The following is a 15,664-nucleotide window of genomic DNA, read 5'->3' as shown; positions in this document are numbered from 1 at the left end:
GCTGAAAATATCTAAAGTACAGACTTAGAGTATTATGCTTTCAGTTTGCTTGTCAGTTACTGTTGTCATTTTTGATGAAAGGGTAATAGTAGCCAACATTTCAATTCTTTTGAGTCTGTTTCTCCAGACTGATGCTGTTTCTTCTTACCTGTTCATCCCATGCCCCTTCCAGTTGCATTTTAACAAAATAGAAACATATTGTCTCCATTATCAGAGAGAATAAATGTTTGGCTCTTTGCTTCCATTTCCTCTATATCTTTTAAGATACAATTAAAAATAATTTTGTGGGTGTCCCAAAAGAGTATATATATTAATGGATTTGGGTTGAGATAATTGTGATAAATGTTTTATTCTTGAACAAGGCGTACACATATGTTTTGATTTGTTGATAGGAATGGTCACAGTATTGTGAGTTCTGGGCTGGATAAATGATGGAAACATCACCAAAGTGCCCAGTCGTACAAACATGCCTTTTTATTGACGATAATTTTTTTAACTGCTGTATTGCAGCTGTTGAAAATGGACAGATAGATGTGTTAAGGCTGCTGCTTCGATACGGAGCAAATGTTAATGGATCCCACTCTATGTGTGGATGGAACGCCTTGCACCAGGCTACTTTTCAGGTAAACTCTGCATTTATTATTTCATTTCCATGTAAATTGTGTGTTTTACCCTTTTAAAATGATAATTCTAGACAGTCTTTGCTTCCTACTTGCCTGTGATTTATGGTGGTTAGTGCAGTACAGAAAGGCAGTCTAAATGGTAATGATCGTTCTGAATAAGCCTGCTGCTCTAGTAGTTCTAGAAGCTTTGGGCTGCAGGGATTAGGTAAGTTTTTCAAATGTTGGTAGCAGAGGTAAGAGGCCGTCAGAATATTTGGGATATATAAATTGATAGTGAGCAATGGCTTATTATATTTATAGCACTTTGTTTAGATAACTGTGATAATACCTTAGTGCTTGGGCTTGCAGACTAATTATGCAGGATTTTATAAGGATTCTAATTCCTAGAGATCATTGTTTTATCTGTTTATGTTTAATGGGTTAGCTTAAGGTACAGAATAATGATTAACACTTTCTTCCCATCACCCAAAACACTTTTAAAAAAGAGTTTTCCTTTAGTGAGGATAAAAAGCATATACACACACAACAATAAAAAGAGAGATATCTTCTATTTTCTTTGTTTTCTCTTATTTAAAATATGAATCTGTGCCTTAGGAAAATGCTGAGATCATAAAATTGCTTCTTAAAAAAGGAGCAAACAAGGAATGCCAGGATGACTTTGGAATCACACCTTTATTTGTGGCTGCTCAGTATGGCAAGCTGGAAAGCTTGAGCATACTTATATCATCGGGTAAGACTAATCCGTTAGCCTTTGCACTATTAAGATCATGACTTTAATGCTGTATCTTCCTAGGAAGAGTAATTCTTAACTAAATATAAATCAGGTTCTGAAATTTATTGTCTTAAGTTAGTGGTAAATAAGAGTACGTACAAGTTAATTTGTAAGCCTGGTTACTAAGTCTCTATTAACTAACATAATACAGTGCGCAACTACTAACTTACCTCAGCAGAACTTTAATGAGCTATTGCTAAAGCAGGTTTATTGGCAAGTTGAATGATGGGGCTGTCCTTCATTATAGCTACCTGAACTGTTGCAGCTTTCTCGGGTACATGACTAATATAATCTTAATTAATCTTTTAGATAGCTATTTTGTACATTAACCCTCTGACTTGTGTATTTTGGTTAATTGTGTGATATTTAAATGGGTTTATTTCAAAGCCTGTTTACACTATTATGTTAATAAATAGCAACATAAACCTGCTTAAAAGTTTTTCAGTGACAGCCATTACATATTCAGCATTGTCAGAGAAGATGGTGTTGAGGTGGGATGCTTATTACTCTGTGTGACATTTCTGTGACCAGAAACATTTGTTATATAAGGGCTTTTCAGTTCTTCTGACACCATTGCTGTGCGCACAGTGCTAACCTGACAAAACATGGATAGTCCAGAGCAGATGGGAGAGACACCAGATTTGCCACCACACAATTTTTTTTTAATACCTAGGCTTTTCACATATCTTCTATAATATCTAAACTTTTAATAAATTACCAAAACAAAGTTTATTTAGAGCACATATTTTCTTATTTCTGCTTTCTCCTTATAAACCTTGAAATACTCAAGTTGACATAGTAAACAACAGAAACAAGCATTCGTTAAGTGTAAAATTAAGATATGTTACAAATATCAGGTCTATAAATCTTTAGAGTTGAAATAATCCCTAAAATCATTTACTCAAGCATGTGCTTTGTTGTTGTATTAAGAATCCCAGACTCCGAGCTGTTTAAGTGACATGCCAAAGATCTATAATAGACACTATTCACTGGTGGAATCAGGACTCAGACACGGGCCTCTGATTTCTCATCTTCCTCCTTCTGTGCTGTACCTTCCCACGGACTGTCATGATGCATTTTATGACTTCCAGTCCCCAAAGTTCCAATTGTTAGTGTGTAACTAATACTTAGAATGAAATAGGTTAAATTGCAGCTTAGTGACTCTCTCCTCATGCTGGGCCTGTCTCCTGGAACACTAAGCACCTGTTTGTTTTTTTCCTTCTCTCTGAATAGTTATGAACAGCAAGTTGAAAAGGTATATAGGTATGTTTATAATGTAACTATACATGTTTCTAACTCTTTAAAATGACTTTCAGTGAATTCTTCCTCATTTCCCCAACTTTCTTTACCTGAAATTTTACAGAGATTGATTCCTTATACGTTCCACCAGTGAATAGTGTCTATTACAGATCTTTGGCAAGTCACTTAAACAGCTTGGAGTCGGATTCTTACTACAACAACATTATTATACATTTCTTATACATTAAAATTGTCAATCAAAACAAAACATTGCTTAAAAAGAAAGTTAAGTAGGTTTCCTTTTTGACATAATCTTTCCTCAGCTATAGTGTTCATTTCTTTCTAATGCTGAGGAAGCATCCACCTTGTGCAAGTCAAGAAGATTCAATGTATCTAGACGTGTTGAATACCCAGTTGGAATTTCTGACCGTTCAGTGAATTCTGACTTACTGTTTGTATTTTGCATTGTTCTTACCCATTTCAGGGCTTTGGTTTATTCAAGGTATATTTATGAAACATCCTTTTAAATAAAAAATTGTCTTCCCCCTTGAGGATGATGATTTTTCCACTGAGGTGTGTTCCAGAAATTTAAAAATTTTCGTGGTCATGTATTAACACACACATAGTTAGCATAACTTAGCACATTATTTGTCAATGAGAAAAGTTTGAGAAAGTCTGCTATTTATGAAACCTTCACAGAAATTGAGGTCACTAAACTTTTTCACATCTTTATACATTTGCTTCTAAATAATTGATTAGACTTATGCTTAAAAATTCAGCTTAGAAACCCATTTAAATAGAGCTTTTTCCTTTTATTGTGGGCTCTGTTCATCACACACTGGTCATGAAGAAAAGGGATGTAATGGAGAGTATAGTCAACATTAGTTTAAAATCATAGCCCCTGTGTATATCATATCTGCTGGAATTTTTTTCACCACTCAGCCTGAATCAATTAGTGGCATCTATAAAGTCTCATAATTTAGATTTTTTTCTTATTCTTTCAATAATGATCAGAAATATTATCCATATTTGATGATTTGCAGTTTTTAAAAAATGATTGCTTATTAGACCCTCAGAGTGTTTGTTGGAGGAAGGGTTGGAATGAAATGAGTCCTTCATAAAGTAAAATTCATATTTTAGCTTAAAAATGAATTCTAAAATATTAATCTTTAAGCAAAAACAATTTAAATGATTACCAATAAGAAATTGAAAATTAATGTTTCAACAACAGTATCCATTAAGGAGGAAAATCTGTTGTACTATGATAGCCCTTTTAAGGCAGCTGCTTTGAATTGTTTGTTGATCATCTTTTTAATTTTTGCATTAAAGAGGGTTATATGTTAAATGTTTTATTTTAGGTGCAAATGTCAATTGTCAAGCCTTGGACAAAGCTACTCCCTTGTTCATTGCTGCTCAAGAGGGCCACACAGAATGTGTGGAGCTTTTGCTCTCCAGTGGGGCAGATCCTGATCTTTACTGTAATGAGGACAATTGGCAGCTACCTATACATGCAGCTGCACAGATGGGCCATACAAAGTAAGTGCTAAAAATGAAAAGTAAAAATGGTCTCATAATTCAGAGGTAGTAAGAAATTAGATCTTCTGGACCAGCCCCTTTACCTCCAGGCATAATCTTTGGTGTTCCCTTCTCTGCTGATGTGCTCGATGGTTAGGTCCACCCCACATCTGTCTGCCATGCCATCCCCTGCAGTTCTTAGTCTTGCAGTTCCTTAGAGTGAGGCAGAGTGGCCCAGGAGACCTTCTCAGGGTGTTAAATCTTCCCTCTGACTTGCTTAAGCGACTGTTCCACTCCATTCCAGTTTTATCCTAGACATCTTGAGGTACTGATCTGATGACTTTTTTCAACATACTTATATTACCTCCCTGACCCCAGAAAGGTTTTGGATTTGTGATCTCTGTTGGAGTTCTTTTTCGTTGGGTCTAGGCAGTCCTCCACATCTTGAACTCTTTGACTGGACTTCTCTTTGTCTGATTTCAAATTCAACCTGGTACTTTATCCTGCCTCTGTTACTCTTCTTCCCTAGCCAGAAATTCACATGAAATTTTTGGAGAGAGAGAGACTTAAAGAAAGTTGAAACTCCCTGAAATTGGGAGTTCTAAGAATCTTCAGTTCAGTTCAGAACCTGGTTTTACCTTGAGAATATGGCAGCCTATCTGAATATAGATTGGTACCAAACAGTTTTTAAAAATATATTTTAAGTTTTTAGAGTCTTATTACTGCAGTAGTAATTTTTATAGCTATTGTGAGTATTATTTAATTTAAAAAGTAATAGTGAAATGGTCTTGTCTTTAGTATTTAATATGTTTGTATAGTAGAAAAGCAGATGTTGTAATTGGGTTATTATGCCACTAGGTGTCATGGTATTTTACTGTTTTCTTAAACATATTTGTAATCTTGTTTGTGCCTTGTTGAAGAGTTTGGTCATGGACAGGAAGGCCTGGCATGCTGCAATCCATGGGGTTGCAAAGAGTCGGACACAACTGAGCGACTGAACTGAACTGAAGAGTATATTTTTCGAACTCACTTAAAAATTTTTTCCCATTTATTACGTGTAAGAGACACTCGACAGGTTCTTTATTTTAGCAAAATACTTAGGTTTAAAAATTTGATGTTTCTCTTAACTCTTGATATTTTATTTAATCATAAATCTACAGTTATACGCTGAGCTTTAAATTGATATCAGAACCCTCTTGAGAATTTGCTCTTATTTGTTCTCAATTTTGAGATTTCTGTTGGTCACTGATGATTTTCTTCTTAGTAAATATAGGTTCTCCCTAAATATTGCTATCTTAGTCCTATTTTACCTAAGGAAAAGTGGCAAGGAGAAAGAATGTTATAAATATACTTTGGTGTAGCTCTGCCTTTCTTTTCCCAGAAAGAGGAGAATTTCTGGCTTATATTATCCTTATAGTGTAGAATAGTCCTTTCTCTCCAGCTGAGTGCCAGAGGTAAGTCTACAAATAATCTAAGAACTTTTTAATGATTTTTGTTTAGAACTTTCTCTAGTTAGCAACCAGTCTTTTAAATAAATCTGCCATAACACATAAAAGAGCTCATCTTCTTTTCTGAGAATAGAATATTTTAGCAGAAATTCTGATTTCTTCCTGATGTAAATACTGTTCATTTCATGTCTCTCATCATCCTAAAAAATTCTTACTAATTAGAAAAATAAAACTTTGGTTGCTACTTTACAAAGGAAAATAATTTATTGTCTTGATATAAGTTTGTATTTAGTGTAATGGAGTTTTAAATAATTTATTATATCCTAAAACATCTCATATAAAATTTGAATTTGGGGGACTTGAGTAGTGGTAAATAATTAGTAAAAAAATAAAAAAGGACAATATGTTACCTATTTACTTTTATAGGAACATTATTTAGTTGTTTCAAATACGTTTAAGGGCCTTCTTATTAAGCAACAAGTAATAAGTAATAAGCAACAAGTAATAAGTAATAAGTAACAAGTAATAAGCATTTTGGAGTATGTAGCTTGTAATAATTTATTGTACGGTAGAAAGTACACTGAAGACAGACAGACCTTAAATTCAATCAGTGGGTGCCTCAAAATATGTCTTGTAGAAATGTCTACAATTATGTACAAATAGAAACATACTCCTGAACTTGTGTATTTGCAGAATCTTGGACTTGTTAATACCACTCACCAACCAGGTTTGTGACACTGGGCCAAACAAAGTGAGTCCTGTGTACTCAGCAGTGTTTGGAGGGCACGAGGAGTGCCTGGAAATGTTGCTCCAGTCTGGCTACAGCCCAGATGCCCAGATGTGCCTCGTTTTTGGATTCAGTTCTCCCTTGTGTATGGCTTTCCAAAAGGAGTATGTATATCTACTTTACTTTCATTCTTTTGGGTGTATGGAGATGTGTTTCCAAATGACTTTCTTTTGTGATAAAATAGCATGTCTTAGAGCTAAATTGGGAACTTAAAAACAGAAAAACAGACAAAAACAAAAGTCTCTATGATGTACCTTTGATCGTTTCGCTAATCAAACTATAACAAAAACAAGGTGATGATGTCAGGTTTTTTTCCTTTCCTCTTCGGAGCTGGATAATATTTTTTGGTGTAGCAGTTTTAGGGGATATATTTAATGTATTAAAGTAAATGCAGGAATTCTCTGATGTCTTTGATCTTCAAAATAGTTCAAGAATTAAAACAAACTTTAAGTTATACAGTGATTAAGGCCTGAAGATTTAATGTTTAACATGGTGACTTATAACGGACAACACTGAATTATAGAATTGAAATTTGCTGAGAGTAGAACTTAAATGCTCTCAAAAAGATAATTATATGAGGCGATGAATGTTTCCATGATGTATATGTGTATCAAATCATCACATTTTATACTTTAAATATCTTGCAATCTTATTTGTCAATTATACCTCAGTAAAACTGAGATAAAAAGATAAAAAAGATTTTAAAATTTGTCAAGTATTGTATTGACTGTGTTTCAGGTTATTTGTCATTTGAAATTTATATTTATAAGACTTGTTATGAATCTAAAATAAAACTGTAGTTTTATTGATATTATAGCACTTTTAATGTATTTGGTATATAGCATTTATTTCTGTAGGTCACACTAATTAAATTTAAAAATGTTAATGTTTCTTTTGCTAATCTACCATGATCCTGTGAGTAGAATAAATGAAGAATTATTGATAGATTATTGATTAGCTTCTGGCCAAACTAGACAAGATTTGTCTATCAGACTCATAAGGTTTTAAAATAGAATAAATTAAAAAAGGCTATATGTAAGAAAAGCCATATTGAGTAAAATCTGTGGTCCAACCAATAGTAAAATAAGTTGTGCAGCTAGAAGCTGTTATTTTTAATAATGCAAAAGAGGTTTGTGGGCTGATCTCAAATTTCATTGGCTTTCCTAAATTCACCATTATGGATTGCTAGCTATGACTTAAAAATTTATCGAGAACTTATTTGCTAAACTTTTCTTTCTCTACCATCTCTTAACATTTGCTGTGTAAAATAGTGGTTCATTTTTATTTGTTCTGAACTTAAGCCTCTGGGTACACACTGTACTCTGAGTATTGTAGTTTTGGTTAATCTGAGTATCTGGGATCCACTCTGCATAACTTTCATGATTTCATAGTTCACTATATAGTTTCTTTGGTTTTATCTTTCTAAACAGGAGGCCTAGTTACTTTAGTTTGCCTCACTAGGGCTGTACTGTTGACTTTAGTTGATTCAGTTGTCATTATATGTATGTCTCCATTTTTTTTTATTATTAGATCAGAATTGAACATTTTTTTATTTGATAAGAACATAATAGTTTTGTATAGTTGTATGTCTTTGTGTCCAGCATATCAATAATCTGTTTTAGCCTTCATCTTAGCTTTTGGAGGAACGATATTTTTGGTTCTTCTGTCATAGCACCTTACCTCATAGCTCAGCGTCTTATAAGTGTAGTTTGAATTAAACATGTTAAACCATAGCAGTGCTCCTATTAACACCAAAATACCTTAAAATGAATGTTTTTCTGACCTGAAGAATTAGGTAGAATAGAACCCTCTGGGACATGGTATGAGGGAAATCCTGGAGAAAGGTTTTTTTAATTCTGTGTACAAACCTACATATGTCCAGAACCCATCCAACCTTTGAATGCACGGGATGGAAATTATTGACAACAAGATTTGAACTATGACCCAAGTCTCAGGTCTGAGTGGCACATTTCATGGGGCCAGACTCAAAGCGGCATAGCAAAGGCTTGAGAACTGAATTTGCATTGGAATAACTATCTGTAGAGGTGAAAAAGAAATTGTAGTCTAAACCTAACTAGGTTATATACCTGCTAAAGCAAACAAACACAATCAGTATTATGGTCAAAGAATTATAGCAGGACCCAGGGCCCAGAGTCTACACATAGCATTACTATTCATAATATCTAGGATACAGTCTAAAATTACTTGACAGAACCAGAAAAATATGACTGATTTTAGAGGGAAAAGACAATTAACATGTGTCAACCCTGAGATGATACAGATGTTGGAAATATCAAATAATTGTAAATAACTGTTGTTATGAGGTAAACACACTTGAAATAAATGGAAAGGTAGATATTTTCAGCTTAGAAGTTAAAATTAGAACCAAATGGACTGAAAAGTGTAATATCTGAAATGAAAAGTTAGCTGTATGAGCTTCATAGTGGAATGGAATTGACAGAAGAAAGAGTCAGTTACCTTGCAGATAGACCAATATAAAGTATCCAAACAGAAGAACAGAGAAAAAGAAGATTGGGGGGACAGAAAAGAACAGAGCCTCAGGGACCTGAGGGACAATATCATCAGTATTGACATTCATGTCATTAGGATCCAGAAGAGAGGAGAAGGAGATTGTGACCGATAATGGACAAACACATCCCAACATTAGATAAGGACACAAGTTTATAGATTTAAGAAGCTAAGTAAACCAAATAGGAGAAGCTCAAAGAAAAGCATGCTTACAAAATAATCAAACTGTTGGAAACTTAAAGAAGTAACAATGTGGTTTATGGTGGTCTTTGGTCACAGACATGAGCTATTAGACTTTGTTTTTTACTTTTCTTGGCAATGTTGCTATGTGAAGTGGCCCTATGTATCATAACTGAAATCTGTTTTTAGTGACTTTAAAAGGACTTGTCATGTATTTTCTTCCATGTGGGAACTTATAATTGGACCAAATGTATTTTTAACTAGTAAGGTATGTTTTCAGTAAGAAAACTCACCAGAAAATGCTATTTGTTAGTCCATAGGGAAAAAGTCGAAAACATCAGAATATCTCTTTGATGAGGGTACATTCTCTCAGTCTTTACAGTTTATTTTTTATTTGTTTGCCAGAGCCATGGCAGTAGACTTAATTTTGAAACATCTTTGCCATTATTTACCCACCCAGTGGGAAATTTAATTGAAAGGGAAACATTTCCCAAGAGACTAAGGCTAAGAGATGGTAGCTTTATTGTCACATATGCTCACATTTAATATTTGTATATACATATAGTGCACTGCACAGTGTCTGGCACATCAGAAAAAAACATCAAGGTTAATTCTCTCCTTCATTTCTGGAGAAGACATATCTTTTGCCATTCTCTGTTTATCTAAAAATAGCATCAATTAAATTTTTAGTCTTTGTAATACATTTACATAAGCTAATGTCAGGTTCTTAGTTTGCATGTAATCGCTGTACATATAATGGGAAAATCATTTGATTATTTTGATATTCAGTGTAAAGCTGATCAAGCAAGAAAACTGTCAATTCTCCCAGTAGATTTTGTTTTAGTATTTCAGGAGGGTAACATAGACAGTGCCTGGGGAAAGAAATGGAAAAAGTTTGTTAATTTTTAAATTTCTTTCAATATGCATCTGAAAATTTGAGTTCTCTGGGTTACATACTTAAAATTATTCAAATTAGAATTACCTTTCTAAAGGACAATTGACTAATTTTGTTTAAAAATAGCTTTTGTTCTGTTTCTTCTTAAGACATTTATGAATTTCCTGTATTACATTTACTGATTATGAATAAGAATTTGAGTTTTGGTCACAAAAATAATACCAGGGAACTTGGAAAACTGTTTTCCAAAATTAGTTATTAGATATTTGATTTTCAGATATTTGGTAATAGATAATATGTTGAGTGGTATAAATTTTTTTCTAACATGATCACAATAGTAAAAAATGTTTATCAGTTTTCACAATCAATAACCAGACCAAAAATAAAAAATAATTAAATTGCAAGCCATAATGGAAACATGATTAACCTAACAATATAAAATAATTACATACAGTTTGGGGAATTAAGTAGAGTGATATGGTGAGTGGAAGTGCATACATGCACATGTTTTCATCCCCCCACCCGCAGCCAGTCTGTGTTTTTCATTGGTGCATTTAATCCATTTACATTTAAAATAATTATCAATACATATGATCCTATTCCGAGAAGGCAGTGGCAACCCACTCCAGTACTCTTGCCTGGAAAATCCTATGGACAGAGCAGCCTGGTAGGCTGCAGTCCATGGGGTCACTAAGAGTTGGATACGACTGTGTGACTTCACTTTTACTTTTCACTTTCATGCATTGGAGAAGGAAATGGCAACCCACTCCAGTGTTCTTGTCTGGAGAATCCCAGGGGCAGGGGAGCCTGGTGGGCTGCTGTCTATGGGGTTGCACACAGTCAGACACGACTGAAGTGACTTAGCATCAGCAGCAGCATGATCCTTTTATGGTTTTCTAATTTGTTTCAAGTTTATTTTGTGTAGATCTTTTCCTCCTTTTGTGTTTCCTGCCTAGAGAAGTTCCTTTAGCATTTGCTGTAAAGCTGGTTTGGTGGTACTGAATTCTGTTAACTTTGCTTGCCTCTTAACAAAAGCTTGTCTGTAAAGCTTTTGATTTCTCCATCAAATCTGAACTAGAGTCTTGCTGGGTAGAATATTGTTGGTTGCAGGTTCTTTCCTCATCACTTTAAAATATATTGTGCCATTCCCTACTGGCTTGTAGAGTTTCTGTTGAGAAATCAGCTGATAACCTATGGGAGTTCCCTTATATGTTATTTGTCGTTTGTCCCTTGTTGCTTTTAATATTTTTGTCTTTAATTTTCACCAGTTTGATTACTATGTGTCTTGGTGTATTCCTCCTTGGGTTTATTCTGCCTGGGACTCTTTGTGCTTCTTGAACGTGGTTGACTATTCCCTTTCCCCAATTAGGCAAATTTTCAGCTATTATCTCTTCAAATATTTTCTCAGATCCTCTCTCTCTCTTCTCCTTCTGGGACCCTATAATGCAAATGTCAGTGCCTTTAGTGTTGTCTTAGAGGTCTCTTAGGTTGTCCTCATATATATATTTTTTCATCCTTTTTTAAATATTCTGTTTTGTGGCAGTGATTTCCACCATTCTGTCTTCCCAGTCACTTATCTGTTCTTCTGCCTCAGTTCTGCTCTTGATTCCTTCCAGTGTATTGTTCATCTGTTTGTTCTTTAATTCTTCTAGGTCTTTGGTAAGCATTTCTTGCATCTTCTCCATTCTGTTTCCAAGATCCTGGGTCATCTTCACTGTCATTATTCTGAATTCTTTTCCTGGAAGGTTGCTTATCTCTGTTTTATTTAATTGCTTTTCTGAGATTTTATCTTATTCCTTCATCTGGGACATGATCCTCTGCCTTCTCATTTTGCTTAACTTTCTGTGATATGGTTTTCGTTCTGGTGACTGTGGGATTTTCTTGCTTCTTCTGTCTGCCTTCTGGTGGATGAGGTATCTTGTTGTGGTTTCTCCTTTGTCTTTGGACATGGGATATCTTTTTTCGGTGAGTTCCAGTGTCCTGTCAGTAGTTGCTCAACGGCTAGTTGCAGTTTCAGTGCTCTGCTATCTGGAATTGATCTCCGGTGTTGTTTTGTTTTATTTTGGCTATGCTGAGTCTTTGCTGCTGAGTGGGCGTTTCTCTAGTTACAGGGAGCGAGGCTACTCCTCTTTGTGGTACGTGGTCTTCTCCTTTTGGTATCTTTTGTTGTTGTGGAGCACGGGCTCCAGGGCACAGGGCTTCAGTAGTTGTGGCACGTGGGTTCGGTAGTTGCAGTTCCTGAGCTCTAGAGCTCAATAGTTGTGGTGCATGGGCTTAGCTGCTTCATGGTATGTGAGATCTTCCTGGACCAGGGATTGAACCCGCATCTGCATTGGCAGGCAGATTTCTTGACCACTGATCCATCAGGGAAGTCTGTGGTATGAGTTTTGAAATTTTATTTTTATAGTAACAGTGTGTTATTATAGTAATGTTGGTTTGGTATAAGGTCATTGTATAAAAGATTTAATCAACACTTACCTGACTTTAGTTATTAATGAGTCAAAAACTTTTTTTTAAGTTATTTTAATTGGAGGATAATTATTTTACAATATGGTGGTGGTTTTTGCCATACATCAACATGAGTCAGCCATGAGTACACATGTATCCCTGCATCCTGAACCTCCCACCCTCCTCCCTCCCCACCGCATCCCTCTGGATTGTCCCAGAGTACCAGTTTGGGGTACCCTGCTTCATGTATTGAACTTGCAATAGTCATCTATTTTATATATGGTAATATACATGTTTCAATGCTATTCTCTCGAATCATCCCACCCTCGCCTTCTTCCACACAGTCCAAAAGTCTGTTCTTTACATCTGTGTCTCTTTTGCCGTCTTGCATATAGGATCGTCATTAATGTCTTTCTAAATTCCGTATATATGTGTTAATATACTGTATTGGTGTTTCTGATTCATTTCACTCTGTATTATAGGCTCCAGTTTCACCCACTTCATTAGAACTGACTCAAATGTGTTCTTTTTCTTGGCTGAGTAAAACTCCATTGTGTTTATGTACCTTACCTGTTTTTCTGCCGATGGACATCGAGGTTGATTCCATGTCTTAGCTATTGTAAACAGTGCTGCAGTGAACATTGGGGTACCTGTGTCTCTTTCAATTCTGATTTCCTCAGTGTGTATGTCCAGCAGTGGATTGTTGGGTCATATGGGAGTTCTATTTCCAGTTTTTTAAGGAATCTCCACACTGTTCTCCATAGTGGCTGTATCAGTTTGCATTCCCACCAACAGTGTTAGAGGGTTCCCTTTTCTCCACACCCTCTCCAGCATTTATTGTTTGTAAACTTTTTGGTGGCAGCCATTCTGACCAGTGTGAGATGGTACCTCATTGTGATTTTGATTTGCATTTCTCTGATAATGAGTGATGTTGAGCATCTTTTCATGATTTATTAGCCACTTGTATGTCTTCTTTGGAGAAATGTTAGTTTAGTTCTTTGGCTCACTTTTTGATTGGGTTGTTCATTTTTCTGGTATTGAGTTGTATGAACTGCTTGTATATTTTGGAGATTAATTCTTTGTCAGTTGTTTCCTTTGCTGTTATTTTCTCCTGTTCTGAAGGCTGCCTTTTCACCTTGCTTATAGTTTCCAAAAACTTTTTGTTTTCTTATTTGTATGTTTTCTGGCATTTCTCCTGAGATCTAGAAATTTAACATTTCTGATGCTCTTTGCACTGTTGGCCTGTTACATTATGGTAAAGTTACGTTATGGTAAAGTTAGCAGTATAATTAATATCAAAAAGTGATGAAGATAATAAATAATGGCTCTGGGTTTTGAGTTTTCCCTTCTTTTTTGTTTTATTCAGCCAGTTTAACTTTTTAGCTCAGGATTAGCATTCTGAAACATTTTTACTGAGTATCCCTTGGAGAGAATAGGCTTCTATTTGAAGTAGTGACCTTTAGCTCTTCTCATACTCCAAAGCATGATGGAAAGTTGTCTTGTTTCCTCCACTACTGTACAAAAGAATTCTTTGTCCTTTGGGGCTAACAAGTTAACAGCTCCAGTGACATGAAGCCAGTCTTTCAGGGGCATAGCTGAGTAATTCAACTCAAATGAGAAAATATAAGAAAATGACTTCTTTAACTGGAATGGGTGAAAGAGATGGGAAGTTGAGAAATTACAGGAAATTTAAACAAATATTAATGCCTTTTATATATGACTATAGAAAGGGCTCCTGGTTTAACTGACCTGATTACGTCTGTCTTTCTAATCAATATTGATCATTGTTATCCTGTTAATTTTATAAAAATAATTGTGTCCATTCTTATCATTATATCACACATGGATACATCTGACATAATGTAATGTCTTTATTTTATTTGCAGCTGATGGTTAAAAGCCATTCAGTAAAACTTCCTATATGGCCTTTTAATAATTCAGCTAAAAAATCAGTTGTAAGTTTTGTTAGGTTATTAGGATATTTGTCCATTTCCATTTGTTTAAAAGAAACCTTACTAACATGTTGAATTTCCTTTTACTGTGCTTCTTTTTTATCTGATCCTGTTTCTGTGCACAGTTTTGAACTTAAAAGGGCAGTATGATGGAAAATGTACAAGCCCCCAAGTAAGGTTTAGGCATTGCATTTTTGGTTTTTAAACTTCTCTTTCTCTGTGCCTTATGGTTTTCACTGTTACATAATATGAAGTCTCTTAATGTGTCATAAGTAGTTCTTGCTATTTGTGTTAAATAAGGACTACTCTAGGACTTGAAGAGTTTTCCTGATTCACCATCAGGGCTTGAAAGGGAATTTGTATTAAGTGTTAAGAGAAACACATACATATTCCCATGTAATTTATATTTTAACCAAAGTTTTATCTAAGCCTTTATCTTGCTCATTGACATGTAATAATCAAGGTCATTGTAGAGCACTGAAGTTACTTGAGTTGCTGGAGCTTGTTGTGTATATTGGAGATGTATAATGTAACAGAAGCTCAGGGCATGCTGAAAAAGTTTTATGATCCTCCAGTTTTATTTTGTGTTTATTATTGACCATGTAAATGGTAGTTCTGTTGAAAAAGAGTTTATAATGTAGCAGTAGGTAGTTTATAAAAGCCTTTTAGGTGTGTGCTCTTATTCCTTCTAATACAAGGCAGTGTGATAATTGGAAGGAGTTGTAGCTGTGTTTTGTAGAATACTGTTTCTATACATTGTTAATAGATAATACATAGGATAAAAAGGGTTCTTTAGTTAATTAAGTTTGGAAAACACAGGGTTAAGCAGTGGTAATTAGATTTGTTTCCTGAAAGGCTTCTAATAATTTTTTTTTATGGTGGTGTGTTTTATGAATTCCTAAGGAGGGATGAGTCTACCAGAGTTCTAAAAATTTGGAAACATAGGATGAACTTTACAATAAATACACGATTGTTCGTGTAGTTACAGACTTTTGGGGCATTTTGTATCCTCTTTATTATGCTTTTTTCTGATTAATGATTGGATCTATTGCTTTAATTCTGAAGCTACTTCCTCTGAAGTGTATCTGGAGTTTGAAGAAAAATATTTGAGCATATATTTTAAAAATGTAACTAGCATACTGTTTAAAATTAAGTTCATCCTATATTTCTCTCTTATATGGACTAGTGTGTATTCCCTGGTGGCTCAGAGGTTAAAGCATCTGCCTCCAGTGCGGGAGACCTGGGTTTGATCCCTAGGTCAGGAAGATCCCCTGGA

General features: G+C 34.9%; 1 protein-coding gene across 2 annotated transcripts in view; it reads left to right on the top strand.

Annotated features, from left to right (window-relative positions):
* The window catches only part of ASB3 (ankyrin repeat and SOCS box containing 3), a 161,504-nt gene that overhangs the window by 123,833 nt on the left and 22,007 nt on the right, over positions 1–15,664 (top strand). For both annotated transcript variants that reach the window (XM_052647499.1, XM_052647501.1), the window contains exons 4-7: positions 511–623; positions 1,218–1,353; positions 3,993–4,170; positions 6,291–6,488. In XM_052647499.1, the coding sequence (XP_052503459.1) occupies positions 511–623; positions 1,218–1,353; positions 3,993–4,170; positions 6,291–6,488 (625 nt within the window). The remainder of the gene's footprint in view (positions 1–510; positions 624–1,217; positions 1,354–3,992; positions 4,171–6,290; positions 6,489–15,664) is intronic.

Source organism: Budorcas taxicolor, chromosome 11 (genome assembly GCF_023091745.1).
Source record: "Budorcas taxicolor isolate Tak-1 chromosome 11, Takin1.1, whole genome shotgun sequence".
NCBI classification, from domain to species: Eukaryota; Metazoa; Chordata; class Mammalia; order Artiodactyla; family Bovidae; genus Budorcas; species Budorcas taxicolor.
The sequence above is the reverse complement of the archived record's forward strand: the minus strand, read 5'-3'. Positions and strand labels throughout refer to the sequence as shown.